Source organism: Pterocles gutturalis, unplaced genomic scaffold (assembly GCF_000699245.1).
Source record: "Pterocles gutturalis isolate BGI_N339 unplaced genomic scaffold, ASM69924v1 scaffold15536, whole genome shotgun sequence".
Lineage (NCBI taxonomy): Eukaryota > Metazoa > Chordata > Aves > Pterocliformes > Pteroclidae > Pterocles > Pterocles gutturalis.
This window is the reverse complement of record NW_010105738.1, coordinates 1-21205: the sequence shown is the minus strand read 5'-3', so window position 1 is coordinate 21205 and position 21205 is coordinate 1. Positions and strand designations below refer to the sequence as shown.

Sequence of the window (21205 nt, the reverse complement as noted above, 5' to 3'; positions counted from 1 at the left end):
AAGTGGAGACAGAGGTTGCCAGGGAAGAGATATCACAGACAGGCATGCAGGGTAAATCACACTGAGCAGCAGGTTGCAGGAAATAAGGGCAAGGGCACTGGCAAAATACAGCACAAGGTAGCAGCAGGTTTGGGAAAGGTTTTGAGGCATCATATCATACTGTCCTCAATAGCTTCAGGGTAACCAAGGCACTAACAAGGCTGACATATTATTTTCCCTTTTCCAGGAATGAACACAACATCATCTTCAGCAACAACTCCACCAGGTAAGTGGAAGGCAGCAGTAGCACAAACCCATGCAGTTTTAACACTGTAGAAGTACCGTATAGTGGTCAGGTAATATAGTTAGTCATATGGTGACAGCTCTAAACCCTGCAAAAAATTCCTTAGCAACATACTCTGATATCTATTGAGGTATGTATACTCTGATGATTAACTTGGGAGCCTTCATTTTATTAATGTGTCTCCAGTAAAGCACCCTACCATGACTATGTATTATAATAAGGTAAGTACACACCAGCACAGTATTAAAGAACCACAGGTTCTTTGTAGTGTGCCTTTTTCTAACATAGTCACTGATTTTGGCAGCCCTCGATATACTTTGTTTGTTTGTTGTGGTTTTAGTTTTATTAAGTAGAATTAAATTGTGAATGCCCAGTATGACAGATAATTAATTTCAGCCTTACTCTGTGTCCTCACTGTGATATCCTGCTTTTTACAGTTACTGTACAGACAGTAAGCAACCAAGACATAGCCGTGTGCTCTTTAATTGCATGTATACTCTAAAACATACCTGGTAGTTTCCTTTAGTAGAAATATAGATGAACTATTTAATATATGAACTACTTTACATATGAACTGACCATTGCAATTTCATAGAAATCCTGACATCAATATCTTTCATCTTTGTATCAGGGAACTTGTGCAACCCAAACCCTTGTGGAACAAATTTGGCTGAATGTGTTGCTTTAAATAGCATTTCTGTCTGCCAGTGCCGATATGGATACTACTATAGCGACAAGGATTGTCACAGAGGTGAGCTGCAGAAGGGCAGTCTACATTTATAGTTACTTCACAGATAACTGCTCAGGTCAATTTTTCTTCCCATATCCCTTGCTCTCGTGTTATAGCTGAAAACATAATCAGTCTGGGAAAGTGGCTGCTGAATAATGCCTTGCTTTGCAGACTGACACTGCCACAATGACCTAGATTGTTATCTCACAAAACAGAAACAGCCAGAGAGGTTAATGTGCTAGGGAAAGAAGGTGAGTTCTCTGCCAGGGATGCTAGAGATTAAAATGAGTGAAAAAGCAGGAAAAAATGTCATCAATATTAATGGCTAGGATTTAAAAAGGCCCAAACCCATTAAGACATCTGAACAATGGGCTTGATTTTTCCTATTGCTAAACACTTGTCACAGTCCTGTTGAAATGCATCTCTGAGATGCTGCTGAAGGCCAAGCATGTGGGCAAATGGGGCTTCTTATTTAAGTGCCAGCAAGCAGGATTCTCAAATTTACTTGTGAGCCTAAAGAAGCAGGTAGACACTGAATCAGTTTTTCAGACATGGTGAACCACGTTGGCTGCTTAGTGGGTGCAAATTCAGAGTCCTTAATACAGGTATTTTCATAATAAATGCTGTTAACACCTCCGATGGAGTCTTTTGTTAGCTTCAGTCTGTGCTTACCGTTTAATGTTATTCAGTTTCATAGTCTGGACAGTTTGGTTGAGCCCAGGATCCTGCCTGCTTCCCAGGTAGCCAGAGTATGTCCCCCTTTATTGATTATTAATTGAGCAAATATTTGTCCCCTACTGATTCCTCCAGTATATGAAAAGTAGCACTGACTGATTTCTGCATTGTATTTCCCCATCAGACTGGATGAACTCTAAGGTGAAACCCAACTTACTCAAACGCTTTCTAATTAATTGATATTCTCTGTTCTCATTCCAGGGAAAATATACCCAGGGGTCATTACACTGAAAGATTCTTACAGTGATAGTGTTCAAACCATAAATTCCGTGCAATATCAAGAGGTGTTCCAAAATGTAACAGCATTTGTGAGTGATGACTTTTTTTTTCCTGTATATTTTTTCCTGAATATCACACAGACGGGGGGTGTGCTGCCTTTAATGTGGACCCTAGGATAGTTTCACTTGACAAATCTACTTCTTTCAAAGAGGGCTTCCCACCAGTTTGGACCTATTCATAAGACTTGAATTTTGCCTTCAGATTAGTACATGCATGGCTCCTGCTGAGGTAGAGGGATGTACCTGAAATAAGTAATATCTGCATTTTTAATGCCACTTCTATTCTGGGAAGTGCACATAAATTGCTCTGTATCTTTCACTGTTCCCTCTCCAGAAACCATGGGGCTGAGTGAAGTTTCCCAGCCCATTTAATTTCTGATCTCCGCTCTCTGCTGAGGGCTCAGTAATACTCAGTGGTATGAGTAAAACTGAACAATTTTTTTTTTTTTAAGAAAGCTATAATTTCCACACAGCACAAACTTTTCAGAATGGCTGTCCAGCTGTGTCTACACACTTAAATAGTAAACCTCTTCCATAAGCATACCAGTACAAATATTTTAATGCTATTAGTGAAATGGATATTACACATTTTAAGTGTTCTATGAATATGGATAAAATCTTGTAATAGATTTCCTGGAGAAATAAGATGAACAGTTTAATTTATACTGCCATGTGGAAACAAGTGTATTTGCTTATGTTGCTTTCTGGAAGTAAGAAAGAAGTATGCAACTCTACTTGACAGCTGATCAAAAAATCTTCACCAAATATTAATCATAATTCATCAAAAATAGTTCTCACATTCTTTATATTGTTATATTGCTTCCTTTGAATGTTTATCAGAAAGTAACCAAAAACTGTCCCTCCAGAATGTTAAAAAATATTTTCTTCATTTTTTTTGTCCAGCATTTTTTCATTACATGGCTACAGAAGTGCCTGATATGCAACTCTAGAAAAGATATGTGATCGTATGCAAAAGTGAAAATAGCATAGAAAAGAATTTTTATTTTATTACAAAGAAGAGTAGTTTATCTTTCATTTTGTTTGACTTAGACATCTTATCCTTTTCCCAGTGCCTTCTGCTTGTGTGGCGATTGGAGGCAGCTGCCTCCACCAGTTGTTCCCTGCTTCCCATGGGATGAGGGAGAGCAGTGGCTTTTCTACTGACCCCATACAACCCCCAAGGCTTTGTTCAGTGCTGTGCTTCTCCCCACGAGATCAACTCCTGACAATCCCACTTCACTGTGTGTTAGGGACACAAGCCATCTGTAGGGATGCTGGCATCCTCTACTAGGTTGGTGCCTCAGAAATGCCCTTCTAAGCGATTAATGTGTATCTGTAGCTACCCAGCCAGTCAACCCTAATGCCCTGACATTTATTCAACTCATGTCTCTCCATATTCCCTGTTCTCCAGCACTACCCCACCACTCCTCTTCTGCAGTACCTTGCACAGTGGATGTGGCAGATCAGCTCGCTTTATTTGTGCCTATAGTAGAATGTTCTGAGTTAAAACTTTACAGCTGAAGCCTCAGTGGTTCATGGGATTTTGGTCTGTGTTTCTGCTTGCCTTTAACTCTAATTCATTTATCTTTTATAGTTTAAGAATGCCTTCCACAATTTATCGAGTTATGCGCAGACCGTCATCGTGGAAATTCTGTAAGTTTACCAGTTTTTTTTTTGCACACTATGTGCTTCCCACACACCCCATTTTAATCTGTTCCCCAAGGAGTACTCAGTTCAAGAAAGGATATGGGATGAGTTCAGTTCAGTATGCCTCCTGTTAAAGGAGGACATTAGTTTTGTATTTTTAAAGTTTCTGGGATGATGAGTCCATTTTTACTCCACGAATTTCCAATACGTCTGTAAACTGGGGATACAGCACTGTGCTATAACTAGCAGTCCTGTGATATCTGACATGGTCTGAAATTGTAACAGTTAACTCTGAGGGCCCTATGAACAGGTCCAACTTGGAGTCCCAGTTTCATTTAAGAAACACCCCCATTACAGATGCCCGCTGCATCTCATTGTGCATTAGCTGGTCTCTCCTGACGGCACGCTGAGCAAAGTTGTTATCGAATGGGCTGTGGTGACTGTAGCTGTGGGCACAGGTCCTTTGCTGCTCTAGGCAGACACTGTGAGATGTCCCTCTCTTCCTGTCCCCATCCGTCTGTGACAGGTTACTGTCCACAGAGCTCTGCCAGCTTCTCTGTGAGTGCTCCCTTACCCACATCAAGCAAAACCTGGCATGCTAGCGCACACAGCAGTGTAAACCCTTTCAGCGAACCCCGTGGATTAAGCAGTTAGGCAGACTGTTGTTCTAGCAGAGCTGTGAGGGCAGTAACTTCCAGCAGAGTGGTTGTGACAAACACATGGGGTACAGTGACATCTTAAGGCGCTACACCAATGTACCGCTTAAAGGTGTTTGTGTGCATATCCCAGCAGCACGAAGTTCAGCTGAAGAGCAAGGCAGTCACCACTGTTCTCCACCTCACCCCAGGAGACTGCTGTCCAGCTGAACCCAACCCAGCTAGCATGCACAGATAACTCCACATTGCAAACAGACCTTTCTGAATTCATTGTGGTCATACCTAAATTACTCTCACTGTGTTTCAGGATGAGGTTCTCCATGTCATGCTTGGATGACACCAGAAGCTGATGTGAGTGTGTAAAGGTTAGGGTCTAACAGATGAGGTCCTCCACACTGCAGCCAGCTTGAGGCTAGCCCAGTAAAAAAATATCAGTTGTGCGCCAACAGCACACAAAGGACTGATGTTGTTAGTGCTAAATCCAACAGCCTTTGCTTACCAGATACCTATTTACATCTGTATCTACTGGAAGGATGACCATCAATGGATTCCTAAGCAAGACTTGAACTCATTTTCAGGTGTCTTAGCAACTACCGACATTGTGGGATGAAGGAAACTAGGGGAGAGAGGGAGGTTTGGCAGAAGTCTTCTCTTGTTTGCATCTAGCTTGCTACCCATATGGATTATATGAGACTTTAAAATTATGCTATCTGTACTTTTCAGACCGCTAAAAGAAGGAAGAGCTGCTCTTCCAAGGAGTGTAGTAGTGATAAACCTGTTTATGGAGAACTCAACTGTGAACAATGAAACAGTTACTTCTGCAATAGAAAAGGCAACAACAAATTCATCCTATGTCTCTCAGTACAGAGGTATGTGATTCCTTACTGTGGAAGTAAATAATCAGTAGAAACTGAGATTCCTATCTTCAAAGGTGCTCAGAACGTTTCTCTGCATCAGAGCATAAGCCTTGTTGAATTTAAGGAGCTGAATGTTTAACATTAGGTAATTTTGAAGATTATTAAGGCTTGAAATTTATTAAGGCTTTCTACCTTCTATGTAAAGAAGAGAAGGAAAATACTTATTCCTAGGTAAGCAATGGCATTTTGATTTTAACCTGCTGTGTTAAGTGGCTGTAAGAATCAGGATAAACTATATACAGAAACATATCATGCTTCTGAGAATAAACCAGTATTTTACCAGCAAGATAGGATGAAACTCTCTTTAGATGACTTCTCCCATAACTAACCATGTAATTGAAATGAGGCCTCACTGATCAGCTGTGGAGCTGAATGATTCGTTGGTCTAAACCAGCAAAGTCTTACATTATTAAAAGTGTAACACTTGGAGAATGATTTTCTAAATAAAATATGGATTTTTCTCTCTCTCTCTCTTTTTTTTAATATGCTCCTATTTTGAAATCAGCTTTTGCAAAAGGCATAGCTAATAATTAAAGGAGGCCATTTCATGACTTGTAGCCCGAGTTTGATCTCTGACAGCAACTGTATCCACCTCAGCCATGCCATTTCCTGTGTGCTGGTCCTAAACATGAGGGGGAAGTAGGAAAAACCTGAGAGCTCACAAAGCACCAGTGCAATCACATCCTTCCACTGCATGCCAGCCACTGACGTTTGTAAACCATTACCACTACTGGGATATGGATCTAAAGAGCAACATGTTGGGCAAAGAGCATAGTCATATTGGTCATGAGATGAGCTGCATGCCCATAAATATCTGTGTAGAACTGTATGGGATCTGGGCCTCACAGTTCAGTTGTAGAAAAATCTAAGGGAGTAGCGCTGGGGTTTTTCTATAGTATTTTTTAAGGTGAGTCAGAAAGTCAGTCCTCAGAATATGAACTAATGGGTAGAATTTCCCTCTTCATGGAGTAGGGGGCAGGAAGGTTTGGAGGCAGTTGTAGGAAGGCTGAGAAACGGAAGATCAGAAGATATGATGGAGGCAGGACCTTAACTGGTAAAGAGCAAGGGAAAAGAAAGAGCTGGTCCCAATGCCTGCGGTACTGATGTCCAGGAAAAAAGGACTTTAAAAGGGTTTTTTTGGAATTGCTAAATAATTGGTTTATGATTTACTGAGAAAGTGCATTGCTTTTTATGAAATTATGTTATTAGTACTCATGTTTGCTTCCTGAACATTTCTCTTTTAAAGGTACAACCTATTGTGCTGTTTTTAATTGTGATCCTGAAACCACAGAGTGCATAGAAGATATGTTTCCAATGTGCACATGCCAAACTGGTTTCTCGAAGACAGAATGGGATGAACGTTCTTGTTCAGGTAAAAAACTTGCTACTTTACCTATCCCTGAAAGACTGACCTGGTTGTTCCCTGTCTCAGTCCCTTTTTGAAAACAGCTCTCCGCAAATGTGCTGACCTCTAAAAATCAGGGAATGTGTGTCTTATTAAGAGAGCCATACAAACACATTCCCACATTTCACTTTAAACATATCCATAATTCTATTCCAGTAGAATAAACTACTAAATCCTGAGAAAATTATCACTGAAACTAGTGAGTGGGCAACTCTTTAAATGTGTTGTTAAACTTTTCATAAGAATTGAACCTAAATTGGTAAAGGATGCAACAAATTGAGTCCTATATTCACAACCCTCTCTGCTAGGACATATTTTGGGAATAAGTTCTGCATGCTAACTTGAGGCAGCTGTAGGGACACTGACAGAACTGGAAGTCTCATGATGCTCTATAACAATCTGTTAAAGATCTGTCCCTTGTTAGTAGCTATAGGATTGCATTACCTCTGTTTAGACAGGTTTCTGTGGGAAGAATGATTTATGTGATTTTTAGGAACTGTTAGTTGTTGGGCTTTTATTTTCTAGCTGGTTTTGAATCTTTTAATGAGTATTTGTTTATATTGTTAGCTATCCTCCACAGCCCTGAGATGTACTTGATTTTCTTAGGAAAACTAAAATTTTCACACTACAGAAAAACAGTCTAAGATACGAGATCTTAAGAAAAGCTATAAATATTGCAAACACTCATGATAAAATCATGAAAGCTGGCTACAATAAAGGCCAATGAGAGATGACCCAGTGTAGGGCTTTGTCACCCTTAACCTGTCTAAATCTGATCCAGGTTTAGATCATGATCCAGGTTTAGATCAGTTGCAATATAAATCATCTGCTGGGAGATCAAACTGCAGGTTGTTGCTTGCCTATGTAAGATGCAGCCTAGCCAGATTTCTATTCTGATGACGCTGGATGGTTCTAAACAAAGACAATTTACTTCTAATTTTGTGCTTTTGTATTCTGTTCTACATAGGTATAGCCCTAAAAAAAAAGCCATTCTGGTGCTTTGAAGCACAACAAAGTTGTGTGTGTTTACAGTGCAATTTAAAAAAAAAAAAGGCGGGAGGATTTTCTCCAACGTTGAGGTTTTGGGGGCCATCTTCAATTCACTCTATATTTTTTCCTCTTAAAATACAGATTGCAGTAACTGTTCTGCAGAAGAAAACAAGTACTGTGCAAAAGAAAATGGGGTTCCAACATGCAAATGCATGTCTAACTTTGAAATGAAGAATGGAAAATGTGTATTGTGAGTACTCAGCTTTTTCTTGTGTTCCTGTGTACTAGGCAAAGATAGGGGAGAAGAACATCTAACACGGGGTCACCCTCGGTCTAGAAGAACAGACTGCAGCTGTGTGAATAAGAGAGGTGCCTAAGGTGGCTAGCAGGTGGCCGAATTCCCATGGTGTTACAAGTTATGGCATTTTAACTGCTTATTGGCATTAGCCATTGGTGTGCACTCATAATACCTGCGAGGAAAGTCAAGAAGATCCAAGGTCATCTGTGAGTCAGTGAAGAGGATAAAATACTTCACGCTTATTTTGTGGGTTGCCCACATAAACTATATACTAGAGTAGTTGAGCCATGGGAACTGGTAGACTGAAGCGTTTAGTAAGCAACAGGCATTAGAGTAAGACTTGCCTCAAATCCCTGGAAAGTTTCCACCAATATCAGTGGAGACTCTGTTTCCTGATAACGTTCAGACCTATGTTATTTTATCTTGGTTTTCTCTCTGTGGGTACTTCTGTCAGCTCAGGATCAGAACAGAGCAGTGTTGTTTCCTGGTGAAGCTGAGTAAGTGACTGGTTGTGCTCTGCTCCATGGATAAGCGGAGGGACCTTATTCCCTATATCCATTAATTCAGCTCTTTTTGTAGTTATTACTGTGACACAATGAAACTTCTTACCATAAAGTCAATATATTTTAAATATAAGAAGCTAGTATGGGAGGAAGATAAAGAGCTGCAAGTCTTTATAGAACATATATTGAGGCTTTTGATAAGACAGTGGGTAGCAATTCCAAGAGGCTCGGAGGTGTAAAGCTTACTTCTTTGGAGAAATTAGGCTCTTTTAAAATTTTTCAGGCTGAGAACCTGAAACTTTGAGTGCCCAGCTCACCAATCATTCTCAAAATCTCAGCTTGTTTTACTCTAAGAATGAAACTAAAGAATTCAATATTAAGATAGCATTAATGAGTAATGAACACACCTTGCAGAAAAATTGCTGATAAAAGATGGAAATATACTATTGTTTTGTGATCATCTGCTTAATGACATTATCTTTCTTTCCTCTTTTTTCTCTCATGTAGTTGTCCAGTGGGCTACTCAGGGGACAACTGCAATAACAGTAAGTACAAGAATTTCTGATTTTTAATTATAGCATGGAAAAATACCTGGTAATGTTTAATCTGCCTGAGATAACAAAAATAACAAGTAGTAGTCTTCAGTGGTGCCACCATCCCGTAGCAGGAAAATGTTAGGAAAAAAAGAATTAAATTCCACTGTTTCCTGGAAGGAAAAATCCTTCTTGAAACTCATGTCCAGACAGACAGTAGCATTTCCTCTAATGACCTCTGCATTAAGCCCAGTAGTTTTAGTCAAACACAGGTTATTTGACAGAAAAGCATTTAGTTCTCATCTGAAGACATGCAATGCTGAACTCAGCACCACTAACGGATTAGTTTCTCCTGTAATTAATCACTCCCTCTGTTAAAATGTCAGTGGATTACTCTAATTTGAAATGTTTCTGCTTTAATATCCAACGACTGGTTCTTCTTTGTGCTTTACCTTGCAAGCACTGCATAGTATCTAGTACTCTATACCAGTGAAGAGATGATGGACCGACTATGTCATGCCATAATTGTAATTATCCAGACAAACTACCCAGACGGGCCTTCCGAGGTTTTTTCCTTTTACTGAGTCAGTTTTGCAGCTGTTTGTTGCACCTTCTCAAGTTTCCACCATCGTATAGATTTGGAGAGGACATTCTTCATGCCTTCTAGTGTTTGCACATGCCTAAACTCAGAACATCTAATACAGTCAAAGGCAGGCTGAAAAACAGACAGTTATGGTTCTTCACTTCCCACAACTCCTTTGGCTTTATCTGAGCAAAAGGTTTGTCCTCACGTGGCCCTTTTGATTCTCACACTGCTGCGTTCTTAAACTTGCACATGTTTAACATACCTGTGTCCGCAGCTATGAGATCTACAATGGTTTTCTTCTAGTTCTGCCTTTAAAGTTTTGGAGATTGGCTAATGGTAGTTGTAGTGCAGCACAGTGAGTCTTGTGAGGTGTAAATGTGTGTCAGGAAGGTTATTTTTCATCACATGGAACATATTTTTCTAGAGAAAGTTTTTGGAATTTTAAGGCCTTTTTCGTAAAGCAATTGAAACCTTTAAATTGGCATAAAGTTAACACATTGTGAATTTAAACATGAACTTGAAACCTGCTAATAATGAACTCCATTAATAGCCTCGTCTTCTCTATATGGCACTTGGTGGGTACTGATGAAAAGAGTTTGCTGAGCAATAACCAAGGATGCCATACACATGTGTTTGGCATGATGTTATTTTGAGAAATCATATTCCCTGTTGTCTCGATGCATGCTCCTGTGATTAAATGTGCTGGATTGTTCTGCTGGTAATGGCACAGTTGGTGGCTTCATGTTGCGTATCTCCTGTACAGGCATTCAGTATATTAAATGTCAAACTTATAAATCCAGACTGAAATCTTCAAGTAGGTACCACCAGTAACATTGGGTGACTCAAGAGACTGTCTTGTGCTTCACATACTCATTTTGAAGTTATGCCCTGCAGGGCACAATTCTCCTTTCATTTTTCCTTACCATGGCTACACAGAGCTAAGACTAGGTTTTAGTAGGAATTCCACTTGTGGTTGAAGGACAGAATCCATGTCTTCCTCCCCTAGCCAAGATGGTTCTGGAGCAAGATCTGTTGAAATGAATTTTCCTCGCCAAACATTTATTCAGATATGAGATATTATTAATGCAGTGCTCATAGTGCCACATAACAGATACCTCAAATCAGTGTGCCTTATGTGCACCTGACTACATATTTTAGCAGCAATACTAGTTTAAGCAACCCCTACACCCTCCCAGTTGTTTCTGTCCCTAAACTATAACTATGTGGGAAGCCATTCAGTGCATGGGATTAGGAACTTGAGCTGGGATCAAAATAGTCATCCAGAAGAGATGGTCTTTAATGCAGATAAGTTCCTTAATTTACATCTTTCTGTGTCCACAGACAGTTGTACTGAGGCAGCACCAGGAGCCTGGGAATTAATAACATCTTCTTTCATCTTTCCTTCCTTCCTTCCTTCCTTCCTAGTAAGAGGACAGAGACAGGACTTGGTTTTCAATATTTACCATGAGCTTTCAATTTATGTTTCTTGTTTGGTTGTTTTTATTTTTCCAGATAGAGAACTCATCCTTATAATAGTGGGTACAGTGTTTGGAGCCATTATCCTGATTTTAGCGATAGCAATCTCTATTATTTCAATAAGGTAAGAGTATTTATTACAATCTAACAGAAACTGCATTGCTGCATGTTTGTAGAGAACCAAGCAGAAATTTAGAGAGGGGCAGGGCTGTGAATGTGGTTGCATGCCTAGTTGGGCAGACAAGATCATTTAAGTCACATAGCCATTAGAATTTGGTTTTGCCTGTGTGCTCTTCCCAGAAGGATTTATTCTCTTGCTGTGAATTTGAAAGCTTCAGACAAGTCTTTAAAATACACACCTGACCCATTAATCCTAATCCTGCCATACCCAGCACTGAAATGGCATCTGGATGAGACTGAAGAAGGATGCTGATATCAGAAGACAGTGTGGCCCAAATTCAAACCCTCTGCAGCTTTCCATGCTAGCGCTTCAGCTCCAGGCTGGGCATGCCCCTTTCAGCTCAATACAGGTGGCATTTCCAGCCAAGCATCTCTTTAAAGCGTACTACTCCTGGTGTACTGGCAAATTCCCAATTGCAGTTGCACCTCCTCACTTCTCTCCACACAATAAACACAGAAATGCTCAAGAAGCTCCTCTGCCTTTCCTCAGTGCTGCCGAGATAAAGGTGCCTGCAAGGATGCCCACAGCAGGCATAGCTGGTCAGCAGCTGCCCAAGCTGGTGCCGAGTGTGTGTGCAATGTATGGACTTGTGATCACACACAATGCAAATGCATCGTTTGAGCATCCAGCTTTGGCTGCAGGCATGAGGGCAACTTTTCTTAACTGGGCCTAATAAATGCCTCATTTCTTCCTCTGGACAGTCAGAGCTAGTGGTGAAGGAAACTCCTTCAACTAGTTGAAAGCTAGTGGTGAAGGAAACTCACTTCAACTAGTTGAAAGAGATCAAAGTCCCCCTCTGTCTCTCCTAGCAGTTTAGCCCCATCTGTGATAAGAGATGATGAACTTTGTACTGTATTATTGATAGCAACAGTTTTGCGATAGGCATGCTAGAAAAGTCTGTTGAATGTTTCAGAACAGGACTGTGTGTTCAAAATAAAGTGGGAGTAGACAACTCAATACGTTGGACTTACGCAACAAGTAAGGCACACTAAAAGGTCTTTTAAAACCTCCTTTGTTCTTTCATTTCTTCTGAAGAGCCAAACACAAAAAGGATCCAGAGAGGAAGAGCCTGATAAAGTCAGGATATTCCAACCCAAATGCCTTTGATGATAGAGAGACCACGATATTTCCCAGAGTCCAGACCACTTCTGGCCATGCGAACCCAGGATACCAGCCAAACAACCCCTATGAGATGCGCTCCACAAATAGAGATGGTTTTCCGGAGAGGGATTATGATTTGGTAAGTGTTTCACACAGGCCTACGCGAATTGTGTTCCTGAACTGTAGCATTGTGGGTTACAGACATTGTTGGAACCTAAACCCCACTGTCCATCCTCCCTTGATCTAGAAGGCCAAAGTGGTGTAAAGGCAACCAAACAACTGCTGCTGCAGCTGAAAAACTTTCCCTTAATACAGAGATCAGCACTCATGAAGACCTTTCTAAAGCCCTAGTAGTCAACCTTGAGTCACAGGCTGGATATGTGAAAAGCAAGGATCAAAGCAACAGTTTGGCTGCCCAGTGGTCTGCTGGACATTTGTCTGCATTGACCGAACACATCCTTCAGCACAGGGTGTTACAACCTGTGCTTCTTTTAAGAAAGTTGTAGCATCGATAGGTGCTGCAGGGGCACTTCCCAGTTGCAGCCTCATGCAAGACTCAGAATCAGCTGAAGCTGGCATAGCTTCCCAGAGGGTCGGTGTCCTCCGCTCTGCCACTGCCCCATTCACAGCAAGAGCCTCTGTGGTTCTGCAACATTGCAAAGGGGGAAAGTGTTCAGTGCCATGAAAAAGCTAGCACAGCTTTTGCACTGATGTAGCCCAGAGGAGCCCGTTCAGCAGAGGTGTGTCATTAGCTGGAAGGTGTGTTCTGAAAAAACTGCCTGTCTTACCCTTGAACTCTGCAAGGGAGCTGTGGAGGGAGCAGGGGCTTGAGAAGTGCTGTGCTGTGATATGATTGATTTGCTGGGTTCTGCGTGCATTGAGTAAATGGGAAACACATTGTCCATTCAAATCTCGTTTAAATGACATTTTAGCTCCACCTCTGTGGTGCAAGAAAGTACCACTGTTTAGTGAAGAAAATCTGTTTAATTGTAATACATTTACGTGTTTTGCAGAATTGAGGCCTAAACTGTGACGGAAGCAACACAGAAATATGATGTTTAAAGAAAAAACCCACTTTTAAAAAGCTGCCAATTAAGAGAAGAAAAACATCTGTTTAGTTAGTTGATTGATCAGATTTGCATGGTTCTGGCATTTTTAGCTTTCCAAAGATGTCAGATTTTCAGTGACGAAAATCTGCCTGTTTGGTTTTCCTTGGGGGCTGTTGTGTCCCAGGGAGCAACACGTGTACACAGAGTATCATGTGCAGCGTGCTACATGCTGAACTATTCTCAGAAAGGAGCTTTCTGACCCAGAGTACTCTCTCTTTATTTCTTTTATTTTCTTTTCTTGTCCAAATTCTCTGTAGTATGATATATCCCGGGAGCCTGAGGGCTTTAGGACACGGAACAGATACTAAGCGACCAGAGTGGTGGAAGGATGGACAACCATTGCGACAGTGGGTCAGACCAAAGAGTTTCACAGCCTCTCACCAATGCCGTTACTTCAGCAGAAGAGACAACAAAGTCCAGAACTTCATATTCTCTGATCATTTTCTAAAGGAAGACCCCTGATTGGAAGAGATCATGGACAACTCTCTGAAATAAGGGAAGAGTGACGCAGAGGATAGAGAGAAGAAGAGGACTTCTTTAAAAGAACTAATAGGCTCCAATAAACATTAGACTTCTTTCAGGAGCCCAGTACATTGGCAAGAGAGTGAGTGTAGACAAGCTACAAGGATTTTAACCCTGCTGTTTTTCAGGTCGTCTGGAAGATGGTCCAGGCAATATGTGTGATGCTGAAACATGTCAGCACCCAGAGCTTTGCCTGTATTTGTGCTCACTCCATTTCAGATACAGGCAGCCTGCATGGCTTTGGGTAGACCAAAACTGTTCTTCGTGAGAACCTAATCTTTTTCTCTTTCCTATGTCAGATACAGTCTTTTTCCCCTCCTCAACCCCCCAGTATTTCATATCTGAAAGCACCCAGTTCAGGTCTCTGCTGACAAGCATTGTGTGAGACGCTAGTACTTGTCTGACCTTTCGCGCAGCCTTCCTTCCCTGTACAATGACAAGACACAGTATCTTCAAACTCTGTTGTTCCCCATCTTGCACAACTACCTGGATTTTACATTCTCAGCTCCTGTGGAAAATGTTAACATTTTATTTTCTCTTGCACTCTTTATGTTTTCATTGAATGATCTTAAGGGTTTTTTTTCAATTTCTTACACACACTCAGTAAATCTGTCTGTAAAATAGTCCACATGTTAACGTACTTTACTGAGTGTGCATTATCTATTGACTAGCTTTAACATTTCCTTACATATATAAAATATATATATGCACCAATATGTACATATATTTATAGGTTAAGTTCGTGTAAAGCATCGTTTAATTCCATGTTATGTTTTGTGACTTGGCTTTTATATATGCAAATTAACTTTTCTTATTAAACATTATTGTTTCTCAGTACCAATGCTTTCTTATGTTGCTGCCCAATGGTGTAAGTGGGTTTTTTTACAACTCCAGAGACTATTTTATGTTAAAACTTGTGCAGAGTTAGACACAAGTGTGCACAGACTGGTTGCATCAGCACGTGGCATTCACTCAGAGGTTCTGATCAGAAATATTAAATCTTAAAGAAGCTAAAATGTTTATTGTTGTAAGGCTGGCACCAATTTTCTGTGATCGCTTTCAGTGGGAACTGGGTAGTTAGTGCAGCTGGATCTCCTTTGAAAATGCTGCACGAGCTGCTCTCTGTGATGGCAGCTTTATGTGTATGGGTCTGTTCATGTCACACAGCTAAAGAAAGAAGTGTCTTTCAGTTTAAACAACAAGTTTGGGGGGCAGTGATAGAGAACACTATGGGGCTGTAGAGGTTACCAGGATGTGCATGCAGACAGGTTGTTCCAGTGCTCTCGGTGATCAAAACCAGCTCCCACTCACCAGTTATGCGGTTGAAAACTGGGAATGAAACAGTCCTGATATTTCTTATGTGGCTCCTCTAGCAAAAGAAGATAGACCCTCCTTTCTCTGAACTGTCTGCAATGAGCAGTTGTTCAGAAGTAGTGGTGAGAAAAAGTGCAATTTTCTCTCAGTAGTGGTGAGAAAAAGTGCAATTTTCTCTCAGTTGTTTTCCTAGGTTTTCACTGTTTCTTCCCATTGACTCCTGTCCCCTTTGCTGCTGTCACCTGGCTGCACAGTCCCTGCTGTTGGCAGGTATCTGTAGGAGGCCAGGTTCTGGTGGCCTCAGCCACCCGCCACCGGCTGTGTGCATCTCAGCGTGCACAAGGTGACCTTTACCCCATGCGAGTGGGGCTAGCTGGCTTTAGCTATGCATGATACCTTATTCGAAGGATGGTAGAGATTTGGTCTGATTTTCTTGATTTTTCCTCTGAAAGTGCTCTCCTGTGAGGACCAAAGCAAGGCATGGTGGTTACCCTTAGCACAAGAGGCAGGGAGGCCCTGGACTTCCTCCAGCTAGAAAAGCCCTGCAAGGGGGACCAGCTTGGGACCAACCCAATGGCTTGATTAATATATGTCCCCCGATACCTGCTGCCCCTTCTTTTTCTTTGAGCCTTGTGTGTCCCCACAATTCCCTGGCTGAAGGAGATGCTCCCTGCTTCTAATTTGTCTAAGTCCTTTCCTTTCCCCATTTTCCTGACTTTTTACCAGCAGGAAAAGATTCTGCTGCCAGCAGAACACTCCAAGGAGTTTGCACAGGGTGAAAGACTCAAAAACGGGTGAGATACAGGCAGAACAAGTGGCAGAGAGTCATGAAGCTCAGTCTGGACTTCTACTTCAGTCAGCTGGCTGCTTTTGCCTGAATGCCTCCTCCTCCCGTTCTTTTCATGGCAGACTGAAACTTGGGGTTACGTGGAGTCTGATAAAAAGATTTCTCTATATCGAGATTAACATCATGGTCTTTCATTGAGGTAAATTGCCCAGTTTCATCAGCTTAGAGCAGAGCATCCTTAAAACACATCTGACAGCAGCCTGCTACGGAGGCACATGAAAAGATTTTCAAGTGTTATCTCTTATTCTTTTGCAAAGCAATAAGGATTGGAAATGCACCTGAAAGCTCAACAATAAACAAAAGTTTAATGCAATAAAACTTTATTGAGGGTATGATATCTAGACATTTGCTGTCTTTGACAATAAAAGCAGCAAAAATAGTCAGGTGTTTGCGCAATTTAACTGCAGAGGAATTTTCATTGCTCTAGTTCAAAGCTGATTTCTGCAACTACAACCGGTTCTCGCTTAGCCTGGGGAGGGGCTATCAGATACTACTGTAAGCCTGCTCACTCATTAGCATTTCAAAGGCTGTTACAGCTATTTTATCTGGACTGAAATTCTGTACCGAAAGGGCAAACTCTCAGATATTTCACTTCTGTTTGGCTATTAGCAATGATTCTGCTGGGAAATATGATCATGGAAAAGAACTCTTTGTGGTGTTTTATGCCTGCTGCCACTTGGCTCGTGTGTTGTTTCAGCTGCCTGTCCTTCAAAATCCACCTGGGCATGGGAAAGGGAGCTGAGCATGACCCTCACCCATCGTTGTGGCAGAGGACATGCCTGCAGGCAGGGCGAGAGGCTTCAGGGAACTTCCACAACCTGTTTCACATCCTAGGTGTCCAGTCCATCTGCTACCCCAAGATACAGGGTGTCCTGCTTCTGCGTAACCTACAGAGGACGTGGGAAGATGGTGCCCTTCAGTCTGGCACCTGCTTTTGTCCTGAGCAAAAATTACGCTAGAGAGATTGCTTGGCACATCTGCACAGGGTGTACGAAACGATGCTAAATGAGTCAGGGACAAAGGTTCGCATGGTGATAACATAGTATATGGGGGGGGGGTATTGGGATTGCTTCAGTCACATGCCATCCTTCATTTATGTGGGTACACCTGAGAAATGCAGAGCGGTAGGGGAGGGGTATGGTGCTGTGGGTGGCTGTGGGGTAAGAGCCTGTGTCTGGGCAGCTGCCTTAGAGGAGCAGCCACACAGTAATGTGATGGGACGGTGGGGTAAGGATGGGCTTAGCCAGGCCTGATGGATCATGTGCTGTTCACACTGGTTATGCCTGAAATCAGCCCCAAAAAGGAGACGAAACCCTGCATCCAAACACTCCCCAGCAAAGCCCAGCATCCAAACTTGCATTTGAAAGGCAGCACCTTTCAGGCCTGAAATCCAGAAGCATTTTGCATTTTTCTGGTTACCTGCTGGTGAAAACCACTCCTTATTTCCTTTATGAGACTGTTTTTGCATAGATCCTGCACGTGACTTGCCAGGCTGGAGGCATAAACAAGAGTGACCAATAAAGGTAGGACACGATTGCAGACCCAAGGGCTTGACTTTTCACTTCTGAAGTGCTTCCTTTGACTTTGATGCCTTGTTGTTTTCAAGGTGAATGATAGCATTCCTTCCAATGGGAGGAACAGGGGTAAGGTAAAAGGAGCCTCCCCTCTAGTGAGAAGTGCTCCCCTCCTCAATAGGAATGGCTTCTCCAGCAGAAACCCTGGGGTACAGAGAGCTTTCAGGGAAACACAGGCGAGGGCTGGAGGGATTCAGGCAGATACCCAGGTGAACATTATTGTCCCTGGCTGGTTTTGGGGAGACCACCTCAGCTTCATCCCGGGTTCAGGAAGGTGACTGGACTCCAGCACAACCCAGGGACAGAGGACCTGCTTGAAATTCGGGGTTCACTAGCCCAGGGCCACAAACTGCAGAAAGGCAAGTGAGGCAAGCCCAGCACTGCCTTACTCATTTGCCACTCCTGCAAGAGGACTGTCATTTGTCAAGTTTAGCAGCTGCCAAGTCATCAGTTGCTATTCTTTCCCCCTTTCCCACTCTTCCCCTTATTTTTAGCCAAATAATGCTCCCTGTGTCAAAGCCTCGTGTCTGATGTTTGCGGATGGAGCAGCTTTGCTTATTAAGGGTTCCCAGGAGGATTACATTGACTTCTTCCGGGTTTTGGGGATGATAGATGAAGATACTGATTTTTCCAACAACTAGTCAAAAAAATCCCCAAACCCAACCCTGAAAAAAAAAAAAAAAAAAGTGGTCTACGAACAGGGAAGTCCATAAAACATGTCAGGTCACAATTAAACCATAAAAAACTGGTCTAAAAAAACAATATGCAAATTTCCTTGCAAAGGATGGTAAAAAGCTCTTTAAATATATCAAAGGGAGATCAGTGGGAATGCTGATGACAAGGGTGCTAAAGGGGAAGATGGGTATGATGAAGACGTAGCAGAGGAGCTCTGTGATTTCTTTGTGGCTGTTTCTACAGCTGAAGCTGTTGGGGAGCTTCCCATATCTGTCACACCCTGCAGTGGGTCAGCCAGAGCAGCCAGAGTAATTGGAAGAAAAAAGGTAACATGGAGTAAAGAGGTAGTAGGAGTAAAAGAAAGTAAGGGAAATAACTAGGTAACAGGAGGTCAAATAGATAAAGTGGCTCCTAATGAGTGACCAGGGCCAGGCAGCGCTGATCCAGGGGACCCAAAGGAGCGGCACAGCCCCACGGCACGGGGGGCTGTGGTACGCAGCTGTGTGCCCAGGCTTGGGTCTCCAAAGCCATTGACTCGGGGTGGCAGCTTGACATCCACCAGAATCTGGGGGTACGCAAAGCTAAAGGAGGTCGGTGTAAAGCAGACAGGAAAAAAATACTTTACAGGTGTAGGTGGTGAACTTGCTGCCACAGCAGGCTCTGTATCTGCAGGTTCGAAAAGAGATTAGGCAAACTCAGGGATGCAAATGCATGACAGAGATGTACTCTAACAACAGGATGGGGCTTCTGGAGGAAGGGGCAGTAAAAGGAACCAGGTCCCAAAGATAGTCCCTCCTGCTGCAGCCCCTGGAGCAGAGCCTGGGGCTGGGTGGACAGCCTGGGCCAGGGGGATATTTCTCACCTCCTGAACTCATTGACCTGCTTTATTCAACAGCAGCAAGGGCTGAAAAGTGAGGTGTGTGTACCTAGTGTATCTTGTATGTCCTAAATATGCCCAGGCTGTTCATAAACCGTGGAGAGGAAGGGTAAGGTGCTGTACACTGGACTCTTTACTGTTTATGTAAAAACAGCCTCATAAAAGAAACAAGGGAAAATTTTTGCAAGCAGGTAACTCAGAAAATGGAAAATACTTCCTGCTTTCAAGTCCAAAAGGTGCTGCCTTTCACACATAAGCTTCAAAGAGCAACCACTGGAGAGCAAAGTTTACCCCTCTCCTCTCCACCAAAAGCAAACCAAGACCAACAGCTCCAACCCTCCCTCTCCTGGTGGAAGCAAAGCCTGCAATGGAGTTGTGCTTCACCTGCTCCTCTCTGTCTCCAAACTCTGGACAGTGTCCCCAAACCCCAGGCAGTGTCCTCCACGGCACCCATGCTTCACCTGCTCCTCTCTGTCTCCAAACCCTGGACAGTGTCCCCAAACCTCAGGCAGTGTCCTCCACGGCACCCGCCAAGGTGGGGGACATCAAGGGGAGCAGGGAGAAAAAATCTGCCCAGCTGCTGGCCCTAACCTGGCAGAGATTTCACCAGGGAAGCCATGGGACTTGCAGGGCCAGGTAAGGAAGAAAAGGGAAAATAGGGCACTGAGAGGAATAAGATTTTTCACCCAAGACTCCAGAGAGGGCTGTGGAGGGTCTAACATTGCCTTTGGTGGGCATCTACAGCAACCAAGCATCTTCTTGTTGTCTGTTCTAAAACATTAATACCTCTGGTAGCACCTTGAGGTACACTTGTCCCAGCTGGTTTCCCAGTTTGGTCATTGCTCTGGCAGTCAGTTTTCTAAAGTGACATTAACAGCTTCCCAGAGTAGCGTCTGTCATGTCTCAGTGGGGCGGGGAGGGCGAGGAAAGCTCTCAGCTCCCCTAGGTCCTTTCTGGTGTCGTTGCTGCCTGCCCTGTGCCCACTGACATGAGCCTGATTAAAAATGAGGGAATTTCTGCCTCTTCTTTAGTCATGGATATCTGGGAATAGCTGGGGAAAGTCTGCCACATAAGTGAGACTTTGGAAAAAAGGCTTCCTCTGAGGTCTTTTATACATAGAGATCCTTTTATGGGGTAAATCAGCCAAAATTTTTTTTTTGAAAGTTTCATAGTTGTGACAGTCAATTAATTCAAAAGTTTATTACAATGCAAAGGTACCTAATTCCCTCTCAAGCAGAGGAATGTTTAAATTGGTGGGAATCAGGGGTCAAGTCCAGGCAGGTATTTCGGTGCCTAACTTGTATTGACATTAATGGGAACAAGGGTCTCTGGAGAGGAACTGTGAACCTGGCCCTAAATATTATTCCTAGAAATGAAACAGGGCTTGTGCTGCACATGTGTAACAGTATTATTATTATTCTTTTCAAAGTAAGGTCTTTCCTGGTAGCCTTTTCATCATTTCTCAGCAGTTTTGTCCTTCCAAGGTTGATGTGAACAGATTCTGCAGCAAGCTCATGCTGGGCAGAAACTGTTTGCCAGAAGAATAAGCAAAAAAACCAGAGTCAAATCATTTATTTCAGGTAGTGATTAAATAGCCAAGAGTCAACTGAGATTTGGAAAAGCTGCATGGGGCACTGGGAGGCCTAAACTTCACAGATCCAGGGTGAATTTCTTGGAAAGCATTTTGTACCTCTGGAGCACTCTGCTTGCTTGGGCACTTGGGACCTGAGCTTTTACTCCATTCAGTGGGAATTTTGCCAGAGATTTGCGTGGAGCTGAGCCCAGCTGGCTATACCTGCTGACATATTAAATCACATTAAATGGTGCTTCTTCCCCCACATGCATGCGCACAAAGAGACTCTCTTGGGGCTTTCCATTCCACTTGGGTTTTACGGGGAACCCTCTGCTAGATACACTCAGTGAATGTTCCTGGCTTTGTGGCTCTTTGTGGTGGGTTAGCCCTTGGCT

General features: G+C 42.7%; 1 protein-coding gene across 1 annotated transcript in view; it reads left to right on the top strand.

Annotated features, from left to right (window-relative positions):
- MUC13 (mucin 13, cell surface associated) overlaps nt 1–13736 on the top strand; it is a gene marked incomplete at its 5' end in the record, with an annotated part of 14560 nt that extends 824 nt beyond the window's left edge. Inside the window, 11 exons of the mRNA XM_010087517.1 lie at nt 227–265; nt 915–1034; nt 1950–2056; nt 3621–3679; nt 5053–5198; nt 6493–6618; nt 7783–7891; nt 8950–8987; nt 11074–11161; nt 12254–12458; nt 13686–13736. Of these exons, the coding sequence (XP_010085819.1) occupies nt 227–265; nt 915–1034; nt 1950–2056; nt 3621–3679; nt 5053–5198; nt 6493–6618; nt 7783–7891; nt 8950–8987; nt 11074–11161; nt 12254–12458; nt 13686–13736 (1088 nt within the window). The remainder of the gene's footprint in view (nt 1–226; nt 266–914; nt 1035–1949; nt 2057–3620; nt 3680–5052; nt 5199–6492; nt 6619–7782; nt 7892–8949; nt 8988–11073; nt 11162–12253; nt 12459–13685) is intronic.
- Between the last annotated feature and the right edge of the window lie 7469 nt (nt 13737–21205).